General features: G+C 33.3%; 1 protein-coding gene across 1 annotated transcript in view; it reads right to left on the bottom strand.

The window, feature by feature from the left end:
- LOC129223086 (toll-like receptor 4) overlaps nt 1-22531 on the bottom strand; it is a 49025-nt gene that overhangs the window by 20804 nt on the left and 5690 nt on the right. Inside the window, exon 3 of the mRNA XM_054857651.1 lies at nt 17119-17363. Coding sequence (XP_054713626.1) covers nt 17119-17363 — 245 coding nt within the window. The remainder of the gene's footprint in view (nt 1-17118; nt 17364-22531) is intronic.

Below are 22531 nucleotides of genomic sequence, written 5' to 3'. Positions count from 1 at the left end.
ATACAAACACGCAATTTCTTCCTCAAAAGTAATAAACAAATAATATAAAAACAAATAACCCAACACATAAATATATAGATCAGTTCCTAATAGTAGTGGGAAACAATGCTCTTAATCATTAGTGGTGCTAGCTTATACATTAAAGTAAGTCTTTCTTTATTAAAGTATAATTCAGTAACACTTTATTGAGCTCCACCCATAATTAATGTAAATTATTAAACTGATTTATTATTGAATTCAGTATAAGTATAATACTGCCGTGGCCAGGTAAGCGTCGGAATCAGCAGAAATGAGTTTTCTAGATATTTGAAGAAACGCATTTTATATTCGATACTAATAAAGGGTGTTTTTTTAGAGGTAGAGAATTTTAGGTTCAAATAAAACACAGTTAAATGTTGTTAATTGCCATGAATGTTGCTTTATTCGAAAGATGATTCTTTGCCATTTTTATTTAAATATGATTTCTTGTATATGGCCACCTCGGCTGACTCGGAGAAAGTCCAATTGGAAAGTCCAATTTTCTCACTTTTTGCAGCAATAGAGGCCGTATGTCAATAATAAGATGGCAAATGTTCTCTTCCGAGGTGTCAATCGTCTGTGGCTTATCGGTGCATACCAGAGACTCCACATAGCCTCACAAAAAGTAGTCCAGTGGTGTTAAATCGCATGATCTTGCAGGTCAATTCACGGGTCCATTACGCGAAATTATTCGTTCACCGAACGTTTCTTTCAATAAATCAATTGTGACACGCGCTGTGTGGCATGTTGCACCGAACTGAACACAAAACAAGTGACAGCTATCAAAATGGCACACATATCAAACAGTGATGCCAACTTAAAGTTCTATACCTCTAAAAAAAACACCCTTTAATAGGGAAATGTTGGAATTAGACTTTAGCGCTTTTTTTTTTTATATCGGAAATGAAAGAAGCCAGCTTGTATATAATAAAGCTAACACGCAAGAGATGACAAAAATGCACAAAAAAAAAAAAAAAAAAAAAAAAGAAAAAGAAAAGAAAAGTGCAAAAATTGCAGTTATTACCCTTTACCTGCCCACTGCAGAATAACACTATGTTTCTGAGACAATTATTATGCAAAATAGTTGTGAAGTCATATTTAAACCCACATTAAAATTGCAACTGTGTGATAATTTATGCTGTAAACGTAACTACGAGTATTTTGTAAAAACTTTTGTAGGAGGACCATAATAACCTGTTTGGAATTAAATTCGAGAAGAAAAAAAAAACCTTCATTAAAAACGCGATATTATACAAGGTTAAATGCTGCTTCCTACATTCAATCAGTAAACAGTATTAGAAGCAATTCCAGCATTATGAAGTCATCCTTCTGGCTACAGATTGTTACTGCCAGCGTTCCAAAATATGCTTTCGGTTTAGATTCTATATTTACCGATTCATAAAAGATTGCTAGTTAAGTTTTGCGCATTAAAAATTATTAAACTTTGTTGCTTAAATTACCTCCCCCCCCCATATCAATCCAAAAGTTAGTTCTTCAAATAAAAAACTCATAGAAAGAGGTCATCATTCCCTTGTAATTAGTTTCTTTTTCGACTATAAGCGTGAAATATTTTACAATAAAAAACACACACAACTAGAGCAGCACTATAGGTGGTACAAACGTATATTTTATCAATTTTATATCTCTTACAAAGAAAACCGGACAAGAAAAAACAATTGTTTTTCTTCATTTGACCGCCATTTATTTTTCATTCAAATATTTTAATAGTTTTAATTGTTGTTTGCAAATTTTGGTTCAATATATAAATATTGCCTTTTTAATGAAAAAAAAAAGAAAAGAAAAGCAGATCAATACTGGTGCTTTAGCTTATTTCAAACATTTAAACTTACAGAGATTTTATGCCTCCAAAAATTCAGCACAAATTCAGATTTTTAATTCGATACTGAAATCAAATACATTTCAAATAATTTTATGAATTTTCGAACCTCCAGGAGTCAATAAAATTTTGTTTCGATATACCATACTTCATACCATGCAATTAGGTTACAATAAGATTATTTCTTAACGTTAAAAATGTATAGAAATAAAGCAATACTATTTTTTTTATTAGTAGTATGATGAAACACCATTGTTCTTGCACATTAAAAGTAATAGTATCAATGAATATAATAATAATAATTATTATTAATTAAACTATTATTAGTAGTAGTTGTACAATTGTTATTATTATTTTTGTTCTTATGAACATACATAGTGGACATTTTAAAGATAAAACTCCATTCCTTTTATACATCCAAATAAAACAGCAGCAAATGAATTTTCTTTATGGTCGAAAAAGCATGAATGTATAACTTAATTTGTTAATATTAACATAAGTTTCTCTAATTGTGCTTAAATCAAATGATCACGTTTTAATCAAAATAACTAAATCCTAATCGCTAGTTAAAAGGTTATTTCTAAGAAATTATGCGCATTAAATTGCTTACCTGTGTTTTAAGATGAGAGGAAGTGTGCGGTATCAATAATCAAAATACTTAGCCATTATCTTCTTTCCAAGGTTCGCGGCGTTACCGTGGAGACGACGATAACGGTGCAGAATGTTCACATTTTCAAAAGTGGCTCAACTGAAAAAAAAAAAAAAAAGATGCGACGTCACGTATAAGATCTGCGCATCTGTAAGTGACGCATAAGAAATAATGAAATAATGACGTACTACAGGAAGCAGTTGATGACCAGTTATAAGGACGGATAATTTCAGAAAAACTCTCTCTTTTGGGAAAAATATTTTGTCTCGAGAAAACATTTCATTTAAACAATGTAATTTTCGATTATCTTTTACAAACTAAAGGTAGGAAAAATATAAATTTTTTTTACAAGAGTGATGAATAAGCTCATAGACAGCTTGTACGGGGGGGGGGGCAAAGAGAGCGACTAGCCCCTCACTTTCAAAAGTATAGGGTTCTTTATTCCCTTTTTTTTTTTTTGAGACCATAGAATCTTTAATGTTAACAGCCTTCAATACAATTTTGAAAAAAAAAAAACATTTTCTGGTGCCACGCCTCCTAACCCCACACACTTCTTCTGCCCCCTCCCCCCCTTTTTATTCACCAGTCGCCTATAAAGGCTTTCTGAGAGTAAAAAAAACTCACCTTGATTGACTTTATGAATTTTGGATTCAGAAACACTTGCGGCTTTGCGGAATTTCGTAGGCTCGAAAAAAATTTATTTTATTTTTACTTGCTATTAAAATTTAAAAATACTATTTAGGTGCGTATAATACTTTTCAAAACAATCTCATTCGGAAATTTTATTCGGATAAAGGAAGATCTACTATAAAAGAAAATTACTGATTACAGTAAACAAAAGACGTATGGAATCTAAAAGTTCCTTTATTTTCAAGCAATAGATAAATTTAAAATTTATTTGTGGCCCATTTCAAATTACTTCAAAGTTTTACACACAAACAAGCCGAGACTATTTCTGCCGAGTTTCAATCAAATCAAAGTAAAAAAAAAAAAAAAAATATTTCACTATTTTACTTACTTTTTTACTTGAGGTGACTTATTAGTGTTTGTTACAAGAACTTCAGTAACTAAGAGAAAAATATGAAATAAAAATTAGCTGAAATACGCTTCGAAAAGCCGGTAATACTTCTTTTGTTTGCGACAAAGGAAGAATTAATGAAACAAGGCAGCATTAATGCATTGTCACGAGCGCTTACTCGCTCACAAAATGTGCCTTGGGTTTTCAGAATTATTTATCTGAATCAGGAAACTACTTTAAACAATTATGTATTTTATTTTAAGAAAACATTTAAGTCTGCTAAAAAGAAAGTCAACATCCGTAGAACGTCCTCCACTGCATGTAGAGACTATTTTTAACCCTGCAGGGATATGTGACTTTGAATCGCCAATGTGTCCCCTACCATCCTTGCAAATTCGCACCAACATGTAGGATACACTGTGTACATTAATCTGGTTAGAAGACCCTGTAGCAAATTTGAAGGCCGTGGAAATATGTGTAAGATTCCTCGTCGTTCTACTAATATCTTCGACAAATACAGCGCGGTATCATCTTTTCCAATAATGTGTTGTACAATGTATTGCAAATAGAACAAATGCAAAGGGACTCAAAGCGCAAGAAAATAGTCAAACGCGTAAAAAAAAGCTTAACTTTTTCGCAAAAAAAAAAAAAGAAAGAAAAAAAGAAAGAAAGAAAGAAAGGAAAAAAAAAAGAACGAGAAAGAGTTAAATTGCCGGAAACACATGCATACAAGGGCGGACTGGCCCGCGGGCCGATGGGCCGATGTGTCCTTTCGCCTGAACACCTTTTTCTTATTACTTTTTTTTTCTTATTACTATTTCAATTTTATTTATTTATTTATTCTTTGGTGCAAATTCCTTGTTTTTTTTCCCCTCGCAAACTTGTTCGACTTTACTTCGCTTTCTTTTTCTTTTCTTAAAACTCGTCAACCTCTATCGTTTTTTTTTTCTTTTTCTTTTTTTCTTTCTTTTTTCTTTTCTTTTTTTTTAATTTTTTTGCACCCCCCCCCTTTTTTTTTTTTTTTTTTTTTTTTTTTTTTTTTTGCGCCCTTTGGAGATCAAGGTTGGCGCTTTCTTACAGGACCCAGTCCGCCCCTGCATGCATGCATACTCATTAATTACAATTTTCAAGGACTGAAATACGTATTTATTCATATAAAGGAGATATGTGCATTAATTTCGCTAAAGGAATATGTAAAGTGTGCAAGTATTTTCGTTCTAGGGACAGAAGGAATGTGTAAGTAGTTTCAGAAACAAAAACAAAAAAAAAAAAAAAAGCCGTTACCAAGGACGCCCCACTGTATGGGAGGTTCTTAATTGGGGAAATCACTTTAACCTCTCAAAAAATCCCTTGTTCGTTAAATTTTGTCTGACAGTTTGGCAAATTTGTAGACATTATTGCAGTATTGCTATTTTGAAATGTCCGAATGCCCATTTTCTTTATAGATGTTGTATGTGTGATGTATGCATACCACCCGTATTTTATCATTCTGCAAACTGAGAATTCCCCACTTCCCAAAAATTGAGGCGCACCTGATTGAAGCCATCAAGTTACCTGAAGTAAAATCTTTGACTGACTAGTGAGACTACAAAATCTTGATGATTAAGGAAGGTGTCCTAAGGGACCGTCCGCAAATGATGTCACGCTTTGAGGGGGAAGGTGCTCGTAAAATTGTGAGTTTGTGATGACGGGGGTAGCAAGAAGTGTGACGTCACAGGTTTTTTAAATATCACTCTGCTTTGTATAACATAGTGTGTCATGTGATGACAAGGGGAGCGGAGGAGTAAGTTGATGTAAACACTTTCTGGCAAAAGGGAGAAAGGGAAAAATATATTGAAAAAAAGTGAGACATCATTTATATAGAGCCCCTAGCGATGAAGATAAAGAGTTAGAATTGCCAAGGGAAATTTCAATTTATTAAGGGAGAAATCCGACGACTGAGGAAAAATTCCACAATTTTGAAAATCCTAATGATTGAGTGAAGAATCGTAATAGTGTTGTGAAAGGCAAAACAAAAACTGAAAAGTTTAAAGGAGAATTCTATTGAATGTGAAAGTATTTCTAAGTAAGTTCTAGCACTATGAGAATTAGTATTTTCCAACATTGCAATTCACCAACCATCCAAATAATAAATAAATCATAAGCCATGCACATAACTAGTCATTTACCCCAGTATGTAAAGGAAGGAAAAATCAAAGATTGCTTGTCACTTTATGGATCTTATCAGTGCTTTTTATAGTTAAAAACTTTATTTTTCCTTGAAACTTCTCTGAATAAATTTTCCGCCTACACAGTACTGTTCCTGTCTAACAATAAACTTCGTAACAACTACCTCTCATCAATTGCTTTTGTTATCAATTCCTAATCAGTCTGCTAGTACAAAAAATAATGCACTCTTACGTTATAACTTAACAAATTAATTTTGCCATGCATCATACAGACAGTGCATTTCTTTGCTTTGTCAAACTACTTCGAATTTGTTTTATTTTCCTGATACATAATATTTCTCTAATATTTTTATTTGTATTTCATGTCGATATTGTGTTACTAGAGCGTAAGCGTGATTTATTGACTCTCTTCTTTCATTGTGCAAAGAAATACTGATAGTGTTGTAAAAAGAGGGGGGGGGGATGCTTTACAATGCTAAGCAATGAAACGAAAGAATTTTTGATTGATTCATTTGTGTATAGAAGAATCTGTCGAAGGATTCAGTGACAGAATTTGGAGTTCTAAAGGAGTAACATACATCAATGCAAACTGGTGATCAACAGGCTGATTACAAATGACAACCCCAATTTTTAAACCACGCCATTAAAAACCACGATTGGCTGATTTGGCTGATTAAAAACCACGTTTGGCTGATTACAAACGACAACCCCAATTCTTAAACCACGCCATTAAAATATTGGTGGAGCCTTTTCCTCAATTATTAGAGTGACAGTTTTGACAGGGTTGCTCACCTTGCGGGGTGGGGGGAGGTCATGGTACAAATTGTGCACTGAAATTTTTAGAGTGTTTTAAGAAGGTGTTTTTTTTTTGTTTGTTTGTTTGTTTAATTATTTATTTATTTTCTTTGAGGGGAACACTCTCAATTTCGAAAGGGGGGGGGGGGTCTTCATAGTATTTTGAAGGAGGCGGGGGTGCGCTCTTGCTCTTGGGAGGGAGAGACACTCCAGGTTTAGATGCGGCACTAAGACAAAAATTACTGCGTAGTAAGAAAAGAATAAGAACTGTATCACGATGATAATTCGATCACTTCCTTTACTTTGATTATTCTTTTGAGGTGAAAAATACTCGGTCCTGAGCAGCTCTTGAAACGTTATCGGGTTTTATTTTAACCGTGTTGCCAAACTCCACGATATCAATTTATCTTGAAACAGTTGCCGATAAAGAATGAAATCTTTTATGAAGTTTGCAGACTCCGAGTTTAAATTATCTCCTAAAATATTTGCGGAAGAGCTTTCGAAATTGATTTTTCTTGTAATTTACAGATTTCAAAAACTGTTGTTAAATCCGTTAGGATAAAAATATCTTTCACTTTCGTAGCAAATTACATTCAATACATTTAACATCTCTGAATTAAATATTCATCTTGAGAAGCTCGATAGGTTATTATTATTATTTTTTTAAAGTTTTATAGTTCGTTTCGACTACTGACTTTTACTGTTCTGGTTAAAAGTTGAGAAAGTAAACGGAAAGGAATCATTATTTGGATTTTTTTTAAAAATCGTATGTAACATTTATAGGCTTTGCAATGAAACAAATGCTTTTATCTATAAATAGCAAATCGTCAAAAAGATAGAAAGGAAGAAAAAAAAAGATTATATTGTTCAAGTCTTCTTAGTCCTTGTCATTGCTTTGTTAGTCCCCAACCGACTGGCAAATCAGGCATGTTAAAAGCCCTAATAATTAAAAAATAATTAAACCTACTTGAGTTGCAATAATCTAAACACTAGCTTTGATTATTGCAAATCAAGATTAAGCAATCTTTCACTTATACGGCACCTCTTTTATGCTATCTCTCCGTTATACGCCAACTTTTCAAAAAAAAAAAACGAATCAAATGGATGAAAAATTTATGTAATTTACTTTCACTTATTGCTTCAGATTCAGAGTATATCTTCCAGTCATGTGTTGGTAAAAATATTACTGTGTACTTTTTTTCTCTCGTTCTTTTTAAAACATTTGTTTGAAAAAAAATCTGTGAGCATCATTTTGTACCAAGAAGTGAGTGCGTGTAAACAGGCGTGTGACACTTATGAAGACAATTATTAGTTGCCGTCGTTTCCCTAGAATTTATTAGAACAGGCTGCAATATAGACAGAAACGCAAATCTCTTTTCAACGATAAAAAATAATTTATTAGTTTCTAATGTGGCGAAGCTTAAATAAAAAATTTTATTGACTTCACTTTAGTTGAGAAAGTACTATATATCGCAAATTTATTGTCTTCAAAAATGATAAACAGGTCACAATTACTGATTTTATTAAAATGGGAGTTGCGAAAAATGTCAGAATAACATCAAGAAACAAAACATTTTAAAACGTTTAAAAGTCCAAGAAAAACTTGGTGGGCGTTTTGAACAGCAAAAATGTTGTTCAAAAAAGAATGCTAGTCTTCCTACATAATTTTCCTACTTATTTATTTACCCTTAAATTTCATTTGATCTTAGATAAAAATAAATTTCATTTATTCAACTCTTTCACTTTTTTGTACAGTGTCCTTAATTAAACTGCCCTGTTTTATAGTTGGTGGAAATTTTGCGAAAAATATAATGAAGGAATGGAATTTTGTTGAGTGAATAAAAAGAGTAGCTAGAAATTTCGCCGCCAGAGGGCGTGTTTTCAATGAAATACAAATCCGATCATAAAACCTCGATCCAATGTCATTTCCGGCTTTGGGGGCATTTGAAACAGCTCGTAAATCGTGATAATGATAGAACTTTACCTGATCTTAAATACATCACAGCATTTTTCAGAGCATACTGTGGTCAACTGTAAAACATGCAATCTCTCAACTCCAGAAGGTCGACGAAAACGATAGCCTGTCAGTAACTTCAGTTGAACATGTTCCACTGAAAGATTTGCTTTTAAACCATAGTAAATTTAGCAATTAATAAAAAACTTCAACTGGTGGAGCAATTTTGAACTTTTTTTTTTCACTCTAACAAATTAACATCGTTTCATTACGTTCTACACGAAATTTTGTTCATTTCTGAGCAATAGTTTCGCCGCTTGACAACTTTCAAGTTGGGTAGTTTAACTATGGACACACTGTATATATTGTTTGACATGACCCTTGTGTCGACTGGTAAGTGAGGTATTAGTGTGGTGGTAGTGGTGGCTTGTGCCACTCGGAAAACCAAGCTCCAGTAAGAGTGCTACTCTATTAAAAGCATGAAGATGCTGTTCCCCGTTACGCTCGAACACCACGAGGGAGGAATCCGACTTAGCTCCGACAAAACACGATGGATGGAAGCACTATCTGGAAACATTTCATTATTTTTTATTAAGAGCCAGTAATAAACCAGTATCAGCAAGACATCGATTTGTAATGGCAACTTCAAGTACTTTGAGACCACAATAGATTTACCGTGCCTCAGACATCATAAGCACACACGGAAGGTCTTCGGATAGCCGGTGTCGAACCCGTGATCCTTCGGCTACGAGTATAAGTACTGTGCCTATTCGAGCGGCAACCTCAGCTCGAAGGATTGCTGTACAATTTGAGAGTGAATGGCATTTGCCAATTAAAACCTATCAATAGGCATCAATTAATCAATCTTACACAAGTGTAAATTTTGTAAGTAAACTAAATGTAATTCTTATGTTAAATTTATTTTAAATTAAAGCGTTTTGTTATAATACATGAATGATGAAGTAAAGTTGATTATTTTATTTATTTTTGAAAATTATAGAAATAAAAAAATATTTATGTATCCGAACATGTATGCTAGAAATACGAGGGTCGTTCGGAAAGTAAGTTTCATTTTGAAATAAAAAAAGAACAAGTAGGGTAGACCGCGGCACATTTACGTGGATTTTTTTTTTCAATGAATTTTCTAATTTTTATGTTTCAACTTAGGAAATTTTAGACATATCGATTTTTTATGAAGCAGTTAATGGAGTCAAAATTGGTATATTCAGTTGTTGCTCAGTTTGTGTTTTTAACCATTAAAAAAAAATTATTTTTGAGTCTAAATCGGTTGCGTAAACTTGCTCCAAACACGGGGCACATTTACGCATATTTATTTTGGCACCTAACGTGGTTCTGTTAGTGTTTCGAACATAACGTCTTACCATCGTTAAAAATAAAGCAAATTTATTGCAGACTGAATAGTGTATAAGTAAAAGCTGAATTGGCATGAAGACAGCACTACATGATTGTAACCAATAAGATACGAATCTGTAACTCAATTTAAAAATGAATGGTGATTTTCAAAACTAAAGAGCCTGAAAATATTAAAAAGGTTTGAGATAGTTTGGAGCGAAAAAGCGTCAGCTGACGCTTTTTCGCTCCGAACTATAGGGCACGTTTGAAAGTAAGACACCGTAAGAACGTGAGTAAAGATGCTCCGACGTCAACGCGTGAACTTGCCCCGTCCGTCGGCGCCGACCTTTAAGGAATGACTTTAGATGCCGAACAAATGAAAGTTGCTGGGAGCGGTGTCGGGCTGTGCGGATGCTTTGAAAATCACGGGAACTATGTCGAAAACTACTGGGAAGGTCTCGATTTTTGTGCAATAAATTTCTCTGCTCTATCCTCTATACTTGTTCTTTTTTTATTTCGAAATGGAACTTACTTTCGGAACGACCCTCGTATATTTGTTTTAAGATTTTAAATTTAAAAGAACTGCATCGCGGAAACTTTTTTAATAACTTCCAAAGCTAAATTCTTTGCATTGAAAAAGGGGAACCTGAAGCCCCGAAACACGTGCCTGCAAATCGATTTGCTAATTTTTGCTTGATATACTTTGTTTACTATTGTCGCTTTGTCATATAAAAGTGTTTATTCATTTTAAACGTTTTCGCCTCACCCGGATTATAAATGTGTTAAAATTATCTAAAATGGTATATATAATAATGTTCTTTTCGTAAAATATTGATATTAAAAACTTTTTAGAGAATCATTTTAACTATCGTTAGTTTTTTTTCTATTTGATTTTTGCTTTCTATGTATTTATCGTATTTTACGTGTTTTAATCCAGTCCTTTGACAAACGTAAAATCGGGGTTTTAACAGGGCTCAATTTCCCACTAGGAAAAATAAGCAACTGCCTAGGGCTGCAAAGTTTTCAGGGGCGGTAAATTGTGCTTTAACCACACGTTTTTTTAAATTAATGTTTCATTCTTGAAAGTCAAATAAAAGCATTATTTCATTTTCCACAGAGATAATTTTTTATTGTAATTTAATAATGATTACTTTCACACATCTTATGAAAATCAAATGATTTTCAATCATAGTAATAGATCAGCGTAAAACAGTAAGTAATGACGAAAACGGGTGTCGATTTCAGAAAGTGTCGTTGCGTTTGGGCAGAAGTTACAACAAGATTGTAACATGACTAAGATTTTTAGTGCTATACTAAAGTTTATTCAGTACTGGTTTCTTAAGTGATTGACGTTTATTTTCTTTTATACATTATTAATATTTAAAAATTGCTTTCTGATAATATTAAATCTCGGAGGCAAATTAAAATGAATGACGAGTGAAAAAGGCTGAATGATTTCAAATAAAGGAAACACATGCTAAATTAAAAACCGAAAAATGAAAAAGAGTCTTCAAAAACTTTTTGAACGAGATATTTTTTTTTCAAATGAGCAGTTTTCAAAAGCGAAAACTTGGGACTCTTTGCAATGTAATTCAGTTACAATTTACTAATGAAATACTATAGAACAGTGAGAAATGGTGAAAACACAAGTGAGTGAATGTAATAACAGAGGAAATTATTCGAATCGTTGATTTGTAGATGAAAAAAAAAAAAAATAGAAACAGGATCAAGATGCAGAATTAAATAAAGAAGATAACTGATAAAATTGTTACCGTACAAGACATTAAAATTCAGTGCAACTTAAAAAAAAAATAAAGTAGCAGGTATAATTTCGAATGTAATCGAGTTTTTTTTTTTCCTAAAATCAATTTTTTTTTTTTTTTTTTTTTTTTTGATCAAACGATGACAAATCATGAAACAAAAAAGAATTTGGGTAATTTATTCTGAAAATAAAGATGCTGTGTGTCTTATGTGAAACATACTAACATACTTTGCATTCGAGACAAATCTCGGTAACTGTTTATCTCCTCATTTTCTATCATTATATTTTTTCTCTTATAGGTCTAACTCGTGTCTATGTCATTTGTCATTTTTCAGTAATTCACCTGCGGTGGCATAATAAGGAAATGTTTTGAAACTTGAAAGATTGAAAAAGAATATGTTTTATGAATAACCTACCCATGAGCAGTGCTTGAGACATGAACGATTTGCAAAATTTAATAATCTAAACAGGGGTTCATCGAACTAAAATTTTTGGGAGGAGGAAGAAAACTCCCATTTTGCCGAATGATAAAATACGAGATACACGCATGTCATACATAACATCTAATGAAAAGGAACGTTAGGCATCATTAAAAAAAATTTTTAAACTAATATGGCAACATACAAAATTTTTTTTTTATTTAAATCTCCAGATTTGCCAAATCGTCAGCAAAATTTTACGAATAAGGATTTTTTGGGTAGGTCACTGTGACCTAACATCAGGGTGCCCCTGAATGTGAAACGTCATCATTTCTTCATAAGCTTTACAGTTTTAATTTCAAGAACACTTTTCTTTTTTTTTTAAGTCAAGGAAATTTTGCTTCTTTTAGAGAAAAGGGGACACCAGATTTCAAATCTGCCTAGGGGTGGCATGGAGCTGCATTCGACCCTGGGTTTTACTGTACATATTTATTTCATTAATTACCTCGCATGCTGCCATACCCCCTCCCCCCACCTTTTTTTCCCGTTTTTAACAAACTGACTATCGCAAATATTTACCTTTACTATCAATAAAATCAAGCGTATGTCTGTCTCTCTATCGATTTGCCAGCATGTATATCTTTATTTCGACAAACAATAGAATGGGTTTAGACTTAATGTCCAATCAAAATAAGTGATAGCTATAAATGATGCTGAAGTAACATGAAACAAATGAGATATTATTTTCGATACCATGAAGGAAACGTGCGAGAAATTCACGTTTTAATGATTTAATGCTACTCTTTTATGGAAATTCAAGAGAAAGGGATAATTTTGACTAGAAAACTCTTATAAATGGATAAGAGATAGTACAAATTTTTTACTTCTCTTGTTTTTATTTTCTACAACAGCTAGACGTTGTAAACTCAAAACTTTACCGCATAAAAAAGAAATGCTGTGTAACCCTGAAACACGTCTATACAATATTTTTATAAAAGTGTACTTTTATAACGACGATTTTATCATTCATTGTACTGCTTATTGAAAAATGTACTCGGAAATATTCGTTTCTCCTCGACATTGCATGGTGATCCTTGAGTCTCGCGAATGTTTCTGGCACCTGCCTCCTCCCCCACCCCTCCCACATAAAAATTATTGCTTTGAGTACAATGTCTAAAATTCACACTTCTCTCAACTTCTCCAAAATTCTCGCTTCATTTCTTTCTTTATTTTTTTTTTTTGGACTGGATATTTATTTGGAATTTTTTTATTATTTAACTTTAAACATTTAGATGCGGTAATTAAAAATGTTTGTTCTTCAAATCATATTAATTTATTTATTTTAGGCATTTTTTTGGATTGGATACGCTTTGCACCTTGTTGTTTTATTTAACTTTAACTCTTGATACTGTTACTTTGTATGATTACTCTTAAAATCATATCAAACTTAAGACCAAAGGTATTTCTTATACTAAAGGTATTTAAATGAAATTACTTATAATACGTTTTCCATTTTTAATGTTGTTCTCCTTTGGAAAAAAAAAACGAATTTTTGAAAACTATTGTTTTAACTATACTTCTTTCAATACTTCAATTTCTCAGGAGCATCTTTTACTTAATATAAAAATTGCGCATATTATTTACTGCATAGATAATTTCTCTATTGACAATTGCTTCAAGTAAGAAATGGTTGCCATACTTTCTTGAGTCAAGGTACTTTTTTGGAAGTGAGATTTTTTCCTTATCTTCCTTAAGGGTTTTTTCCTTCAGTCAAAAGTACTACATGCTTTTTTAGTCACTGAAATTGATAGAATACGGGGGAAAAAAATAATAATAACATGGACCCAGAAAATACTTTCATTTTTCCAACAGTTATTTTATTATTATAATTTTTTAAATATCCGATTTTTCAAACAAGGCGTGGTCTTTATGATGTCATAAATGATGCATTTTGGCTCATCTTTCTACCGCGTTTCCACGTTATGATAATCAAGTAGCGAATTAAATATTGCGCTTTACGCTTGCTATCAACCATATCGTTGCCAATACACGTGAGTAAAAATGCGGATTAAATATTTTGCTCTTTACGAATGGCAAACAGCGAACGGCATTTCATCATTTGTGATGTCATCGAAGCGTAAACAATGAAAGCGCATCGATTAAAGTAATTTTTAAAAAATATTAAACTTAAACAAATTATTTAAAAGTCATGATTATTTAAAAGTCATTTATGGTCAGATTCTATGCTTTTAAGCATGTTTTTTTCAGAAGAAAAATACTAAAGTTTTGGAAAGGGCACATTGCGTAAAAGTATGACAAAAAACAAAACAAAATAAATGAAATAAAAAATAAAAAAAACAAAGAACAAATAAATAAATAAATAGTTCGATTTGTGCTCCTGCACTGCATTGGGCTTACCTATATTGCAGAAGTGCAACAAAATACTGCAAAAAAGTTGCGTAACATATTAGTCTTTATTTATTTATTTATTTATTTATTTATTTATTTATTTATTTATTTTTTTTTTTTTTGAATCATTAAAAATTTCGCGGCTCCCCTGTGAAGACTTTACGGCTTCCGGGAGGAGTGGTCGGTATAACTTTAAAACTGTTACTATTCATTAGATTTCTTTTTGTATGACATTTTAGTATGAGTGCGGAATCTGAAAAGATAGATTGAAATTTATGCAAAATTATATTTTTCATCAGTACGGAGTAATCACCGGGCTGCAATCCTTGATTGCAACAACTTTAATAGTATGAGTGAATAATCTGAAAAAATAGATTAAACTGAAATTTATGCAAAATTATAACTTTCAGAAATACGGAGTAATCATCAGACTGCAATCCTTGATCGCGAAAATTTGAGCTGTCAGAAACGCATTCGAGTTTTTTTTTTTTTTAATTTATTTTTCTCTTATTTTCTTTCCCTTGCACTTCCGAAGCATTTCTCGCTGCTTCAGAAGTTAAACTCAGTCTTTTGAGCTACACTATGAAAGTACGAGTAAGGTAAAACACATTTAACTACAAAATATTATTTATTAATATAAATGATGCATCAAAAATCATAGCCCATACATAATGAAAATGAAACAAATTGCATGATACGAAAACAATGACATTCGTGGCTTTCTTTTAATTTAATTATATTGTTTGTTACACTTCTACACTGAAAATATAACTTTGGGATTACTTTTCAATGTATTTTACATCACACCACTTGAACAAAGTTTTAATATATGCTGAAAGCAATATTTAAGAAAGAAAGGATAAAATCTAAAGATGAATTTGTGTTATTCTTTCCTTTCCCTTTAGTACGATTTTATAAAGGTCTGCAACATTCATATCCTGAAATGTACTTTATACAAAAAAAAAAAAAAAAAAAAAAAAATAGAGCTGCTTTAAAAAGTTTAAGTTTTTAAGCTATTGCTTGGTTTATCTTTTATAAGACTATAAATTTAGTGCAATTAAAGGCTCACACTGTAGTTTTTGTAAAATCAGTTATTATAAGAAATCGTTAATGCTAGAACAGAAAAAAAAAGACTTGTTTGCCATTTGCTTGTAAAATATACAAAACATGTACTAAAAGGAAATGTAAGAGGAAGTCATAGATACATGCTAAAAATGAATACGTGAATACTAAAATATTGAAAATTAAAAAAAAGTAGTAAACTGAACCAATAACAGACGGTGCAATTTATGTTTATTCTTTTAAGAGTGAGCTAGCTCATTGAGAAATTTGCGTGAGTTCTCACGATAGCTCTACATACTACTATTGACCTTCTCTATGTTAAGTGGGTTTTTTCACATATGGTGAAATATAAACCTTTTACGCACGGAAATAGGCTGTTAAACCCCCACGTCATTGTTATCGTAATTTTTTTGCAAGAAGCAAAATCCTGAAATAATTTTTCGGCTCTTGATACGACGAAACGATACCAAAAAAAAGAGACAACAACAAAAAAAAAAAAAGGATTATTCTATTTCAAAAAGCCATTTTTTTAAAATTATTATTTTACAAAAAAAAAAAAAAAAAAAAAAAAAAACGAAATAGAGGAAAGAAAGAGCGAAATAGTGGAAGAGAGAGTAAATGGTTTCTTAAAAAAATAAGGAAATTATTACCAATAAACCAATGCTTTAGATCATCGTTTCTTAATTTCTTTGATAAATGAAACCCTTTTTAATATACACTTTTTTCACGGAACCCCAGATGTATCTTCAACAGTATAGTTAGAAAGTAAGATTCAACAATGACTTGCTTGCCATAAAGATGAGAAATATTCCAAATAATACTTTTTCCATCAAAAAGTAACAGAACTTTTATTTAAATTATTGAATGTCATTCCAATAAAAACTTCGCATTCTTGCATTAACATAGTTGCTTGAGTTTGTTGCTTCATTCAAAACATATTTTTACTGATTTTTTAAGTGACTATTTTGAATTTAAAAAAAAAGCGGAATCCATGATTGATCTTCATGGAACCCTAAGGTTCCGCGGAAAACAGAAACGCTGCTTTAGATCACCGACTTATTGCCATTAAAACTATTAGTATAATGTGTTTCTTTAATGACGAAGTGAAACGTATCTCATAGTGTGCAAAATAAAGGTAGTTTGGAGAGACACAAAAGAAAAGAAACAAAACAAAAAAAAAAAAGAAGAAGAAGAAGAAAGGTCACAGAAAGCATCTACGCTTAAATTATTACAATCGTAAATTTTACTAAACATTTAGATACCAATTAAGATATCTAAGCTTTAGTTTTCTAGGTAACTTAATGCAATACATGTTTTCTCATTTTGATTCTTTTGCTTAAAATTCATAGGTTCATTACTTTTATACAAGCACAAAATTAATGACCTAGAGAAATAGTATGTAAGGTATTTACAACATAAGTTGAGAAATATCCATTTATACACAAAGCAAAAACATTCAATTTGTTTTATGAAATGATCAAAAAAATGCATATAAAATTATCTAATAAATGAAACAAGTTTTACATAGTCCTTACACAAATATTCTTTTAACACTTGACTTTTGAAATTAATTTCCAACAGAAAACGTTTTCCTGCACTGGGAAATCAATTTCAGAATGATCGATCGTAATTTCACATTTCAAATTGCTGTTGCCGGTTTACAACTTTAAAAACTGTCATCGCCTCTGTAATCGATGTCTTGCACGTGCCTGTTTTTCGAGCCATAGAAGTATGGCTTGCTGTAGCCAGCGTAACTTCGCCTCCACACCAGGAAAGAAACGATCAAAACCACAATTAGGAGGCCGGCAACTACGGCACATGTGACCATGATTATTTCAGACAGTTCCATTCCACACGAAAGTGCATGATCCTTCAACTCTGACAGCGAAAGTCCTTGCAAGGCGGCAGGACCACTGCACCTACAAAAGAATACGTATAGTTTTAAGAACAGATTGCAACTGCAGTAAATTCCCATTGCAACGAATATCAATACAACGAAATTTCCGTTCCAACGAAATAGATGTTCAGTCCCAGTTTTGTTTTCATTACTTGTTTGAAGGGGGTCCAGGACACATTTTGAAAAAAAAAAAAAATACTAATCAGTTTACAGTTTTAAAATTTTTTGCACTGATTCACCAATCATGACAAAAATATTATTTTTTTTTAATTAATTAATTTATTTATTTATTTTAATAAAGTTGCTTTAAATCGCTAAAACTTAAAATATTCATGATCAATTTTGAAATTTTTTTTCAAAAAGTTGTGCACAAATATCTGAACTTTAATTTTTATTCGGCGATTTGGAAAATATTATTAAAAAAATAGAAAATATTTGAAGAAAAATTGGAATATCCTTTTTTTTAATCAAGTTTTTTGCAGGAAAAGTTTTTCTTTTTTTTTCAAATTTTCTAAATAATAATTAAAGTAAACCGCTTGAAAAAGATATGCTTCAAATTTCATTACTTTATCTTAATCAGTTCTTGACTTATAAGAGTTAGAATGCAAAAAATCGGGAAAAATTGCATCATGGAGAAAAAAGCGTTTAAAGTTTTAAAGTTGAGTATAATATTAGTTAAATGCATGCAACAAAAATAAGTATATCTTTCGTTATAATTATGATAGAAACAAGATTCAAACGTCTTTTTAAGAAGAAAGAAGAAGTTTTTTGAATTATAAAAAAAATTGCAAAATTTGACGATATTTATGTCTCGGACCCCCTTGAATTTCATTACAAAGAAACTCCAGTTACAGCGAACAAAATTCGCAGTTCTGTAAAGTTTGTTGTAACGGGATTTTATTGTATCACGAGCAGAACTGTGGAGTTAAGTTGAATTTGGAGATGTGGAGCAGGAGTGAACAGATTTCGGGGTAAGAGAGCGGAATCTGGAGTCGGAGGCTTCAAAGTTCCAGGAGTTGGAGGCTTCAAAGTTCCAGGAGTTGGAGGCTTCAAAGTTCCAGGAGTTGGAGGCTTCAAAGTTCCAGGAGTTGGAGCCGATTGTTTTCCCCTAAGTTCATAATTCTGCCAGAGATACGGAGTCGGAGTAGGTAATTTAAAAGTTCTAGGATTCGTAGTGGGAGTTAGAGCCAGTCATTTTCACTTCCACTTCTCAACCCTGATCATTAGTACCTAAATCCTATATTTCATACATTATGGAGCCGATTCAAATTCGTTTTCCATTTTTTCCCGTTTAATCGGTCACTAAAAAATCGACTACCAGGCAAGTTTTAATGAATGCAGTAACAGAAATTAGTTCTAACACTATCAACTTCTTTCCTTTAAAACTAATAGTCCACTGAAATACAGTCGGATCTCGATAACTCTAAGCTTATAACTCGAATATTCCTTTATTTCGAAGTTTTAAGTTTGCAAGACTGTTGTGGAAACTTCCCGTAACTCGAGCTACAAATAACTCGAATGTTTTAGCCGGTCTTTGGTGATTTTGAGTTGTCAAGAGTTGACTGTATATATTTCCTAAAATTCAAAGTATAAAGTATTTATGTAGATCTAGTTTGGCAGAAAATGATTGCAAAGACACTTCTCCTGAGGCCCGCCAAACGTAGATGGTTGTGGCAAATTTATTCTCTTATTTTAGTGGTTATTTATTCTCTTTGAGTAGCAGAGTTTTTAGGAAAAACAATTGTCCCGTGTGTTCACATCATGAGTCAAAAAAGTTTCATTCGCTTCCATTTTTTATTATGGCCGGCATTTTTTTCTCACTTGTGAAGCGTTATAAATCGAGTAAGAAAGGAGCGGGGGGGGGGGGAATAATTATTCGGTCATGCGTTTACCTGAATGCCAGAACAATATTTTGCAATATTACTTAATTTTAGATTCAGCTGTTTTTTTTTCTCCGAAAAGGTCTGTGATCAAAGTACATGTACAACATGAACTAAAGCAAAGAAATAGTCGTTCAAGGGCCGATCTAGCTTCTGGTTTAGGAGAAGGTCATCATTTGAAAGGGGAAAGAGAGGGTCAAAGTGCAATTTTCGGGTAAAAACTTTGAGTCTGGGTCAAATATTCCGAAATATAGGCTCTAAAAACTCTGTTTTTGGCTATATTTAGTCGCTTAAGAGGTTATCATCCCCCCCCCACGCCCCCACCCTCTGGATCCACGCATGTTGTCGGTACAGAAAAACTAAATGACTTATTACTAATTTATTACTAATATAAGTTTTGCAGAGAAACAGGACTAGTACCATCACCTACCGATTTTTTTTTTCGAATGTTTTATCTTTATCTTTTCTTCTGTGTTGAAAGTCTGCGTGTCTGGATATCTGTGTGTCTGGATGTTTATGTCTCTGGATGTCTGTTAAGCGCATGGCATCTAGACTGTTCGACCGATTTTCATGAAATTTGGCATAGAATTCGATCGTAGCATAGAGATGAGCACCTCGAAGCGATTTTTCGAAAATTCGGTTTTGTTCTTTTTCTATTCCGTTTTTAAGAACATTTTACCGGGCAAATTACCATCAAGTGGACGAACAAATTACCAAACCGTGGAATAGCCAATTAACATAACGTGGACTAGCCAATTACCATAACGCGGACAAGCAAACTACCATATGCGGCCATGGGCGAGCAAATTAACATAGCAAATTGGCGAGAAATTCATCATCCATTATTTGTAAATATACAGGCGAACCAAATGACCTTTTCATTTTCTACCACGACCAAAGCCGAGCAGGTACCGCTAGGGTCAAATAAGCTTGGTGTGAGATACCATGTTCGTTCATATGTATCCCCAATTCTCTTGTGTTTTCCTTTCTTTTATACACTAGTGGACAAAATTAAGAGATGGAAGGCATTTTCACACATTTCTCGGAAAATATCACACAAAACCTGAATAATTGGTTGCCATATAATAGCACTAAGGTGCTGGAGTTCCTGAGAGGGAGGGGGGTACGTTTTCTTGTGGGCGTTGCTAAGGTAGCATGAGGTATAAAAGTCTGCAGTGAGCTTCACAGCTCATTCCACTCAACGATACGGTAACGATTTGTGTGGGTTTCTTGAATAATCTTGTTGTTTTTGTTGATTTTTGGGTGAAATGAGTGAAAATCATCGTTTAGGCAAAGCAATGAGGTAGAAAATTGTGGGCAGACTTGAGGCAGGACAGTCCAAAGCTCAGGTTACGGGGGAATTGAGTGAAAGTTCAAACGTTGTTTCGAATTTGTAGAGTCAGTTTAAAAACAGTAGGACAGTGTCCAGAAGACCAGGACAAGGTTGTCTGAGAGCAACAATGCCCAATAAAGACCGGTATTTGTTACTTATAGCCAAGCACCATAGGACGTCTACAGCGACACAACTGTCTAGGGACCTCGCTGCTGCCACAGGAACATTAGTTTTCAAGCATGATAGTTACCAGAAGGCTCGGTGGATGGGGGTTGTATGCCAGGAAGCCCGTCATTTGCATTCTACTCACTCCCTCCCACAAAAGAGAGCGTGCGCTATTGTGCAGACAGCACCAATACTGGACATAGCTCCAACGGTCTAGTGTTCTTTTCACAGATTGGTCGAGATTCCGTCTACAAGCGAATATTTATATTGGATCCGATACCATCCCAGTAACATCATGGGAAGGGAGCATCATATTGTTGGAGGATTGTTGTTTTGGGCAGGGATCATGCAAGATGCCCGCACACCACTCCATGTGTTTGACACTGGTTCCGTGAATGCCCAGAGATAAGGGCAGGAAGGAGATCCTACAGCCCTATGTGCGTCTTTTCAAGGGTGCTCTTGGCCATAAATTCGTTTTTATGGATGACAATGCCGAACACATAGGGCTGTCCTGGTTAAGGAGAATCTGGAAAGCGAAGAAATTCATCGAATGGATTGGCCAGCCAAATGACCTGAACTTAACCCTAATGAACATGCTGGGGATGCTCTTTGGAGGGCTATTGCGATACGCAAACCATCACCCAGAACCATTCCGGAGTTAAAATCCGCTCTGGTGGATGAGTGGGAGGGTCTTCCACAAGCGCTCCTTAACTCTCTCATTAACAGCATGTATACTCGTTGTGCATGCTGTCTATCTGTCAGAGGTGACCACACACCATACTAGAGGCGGCCACACTCCATACAAGCCTCACTTTCATTGCCATCTTTTATCCTGAAGTTCAGTCCACATAGGCCTTTGGCAATAACTCTTGATAATGAATGGCATTTTATTTTTAATTTGCACAAACTATTGTCTTACTATGAGTTATATCCATACCAAATTTCTTTTATTTTTATCCAGTATTTCTTGAGACATTTGGGAAAATGCCTTCCATCTCTTAATTTTGTCTACCAGTGCATATAGTTTTAGTTTGATATATTTTAACGCTTGATATATTCATTCATAAGCCAGAATGACACTGAATCCCAAGAGCAGCTCCCCTCCCCATCCCTTTATTGAGGGAAACATAACAGTTCTTACATGTGTGTAAACCACCCTTATAGGATTGGCAGTATGAATTAAAAATCAAGGGTTCTGGGTTGTCGCTTTGCTGGACCCCTAACTATAATGAAAATATGGACTCTTTTTTATTAATTAAAAATAGATCAGTTTTTGAAATCGCTTGTTCAATTTTATGTGTCAAAACAATAAAAAGTTTGTAGCAAAAAACCTGAAAAATATTTAAAGATGAATAATTTATTTGTGATTTTTTAAGGGGAGGGGGAGACATTTTCAGCCGCAAAAAGGACAAAAAAAATTGTTTTCATGAAAAAAAAAAAAACATTTAGAGAAGTTGGACGCATATAAGAACTATATAACTCCGTTCGTAGTTCGGTTGCGTACTTCGGGTGCATCTCCCCCCCCCCTATTGCCACCTGGTGTACTTCGAGGGCTTCATTGATACTGGTTGCTTGCGACGGTATATTAATGAATAAGTAGTATATTAATTTCCAGAGTGGCACATCTCTAACCAAGTTTCGCTTGAATATTCCAAATTCGCCTTTTTCCTCCCGTCTACCGCTGAGGGGAAAAATAAAATCGGAAAGTTTGAAGCGAATGAAACGTTGCACAGAAAATATGTTTTAATTAATATCTCCACTAAATAAATTCGTAGAATAATTGAGCCTTGTGGAACATAATAACCGAAAATT

The sequence above is a fragment of the Uloborus diversus genome, chromosome 5 (assembly GCF_026930045.1).
Source record: "Uloborus diversus isolate 005 chromosome 5, Udiv.v.3.1, whole genome shotgun sequence".
Lineage (NCBI taxonomy): Eukaryota > Metazoa > Arthropoda > Arachnida > Araneae > Uloboridae > Uloborus > Uloborus diversus.
The sequence above is the reverse complement of the archived record's forward strand: the minus strand, read 5'-3'. Positions and strand labels throughout refer to the sequence as shown.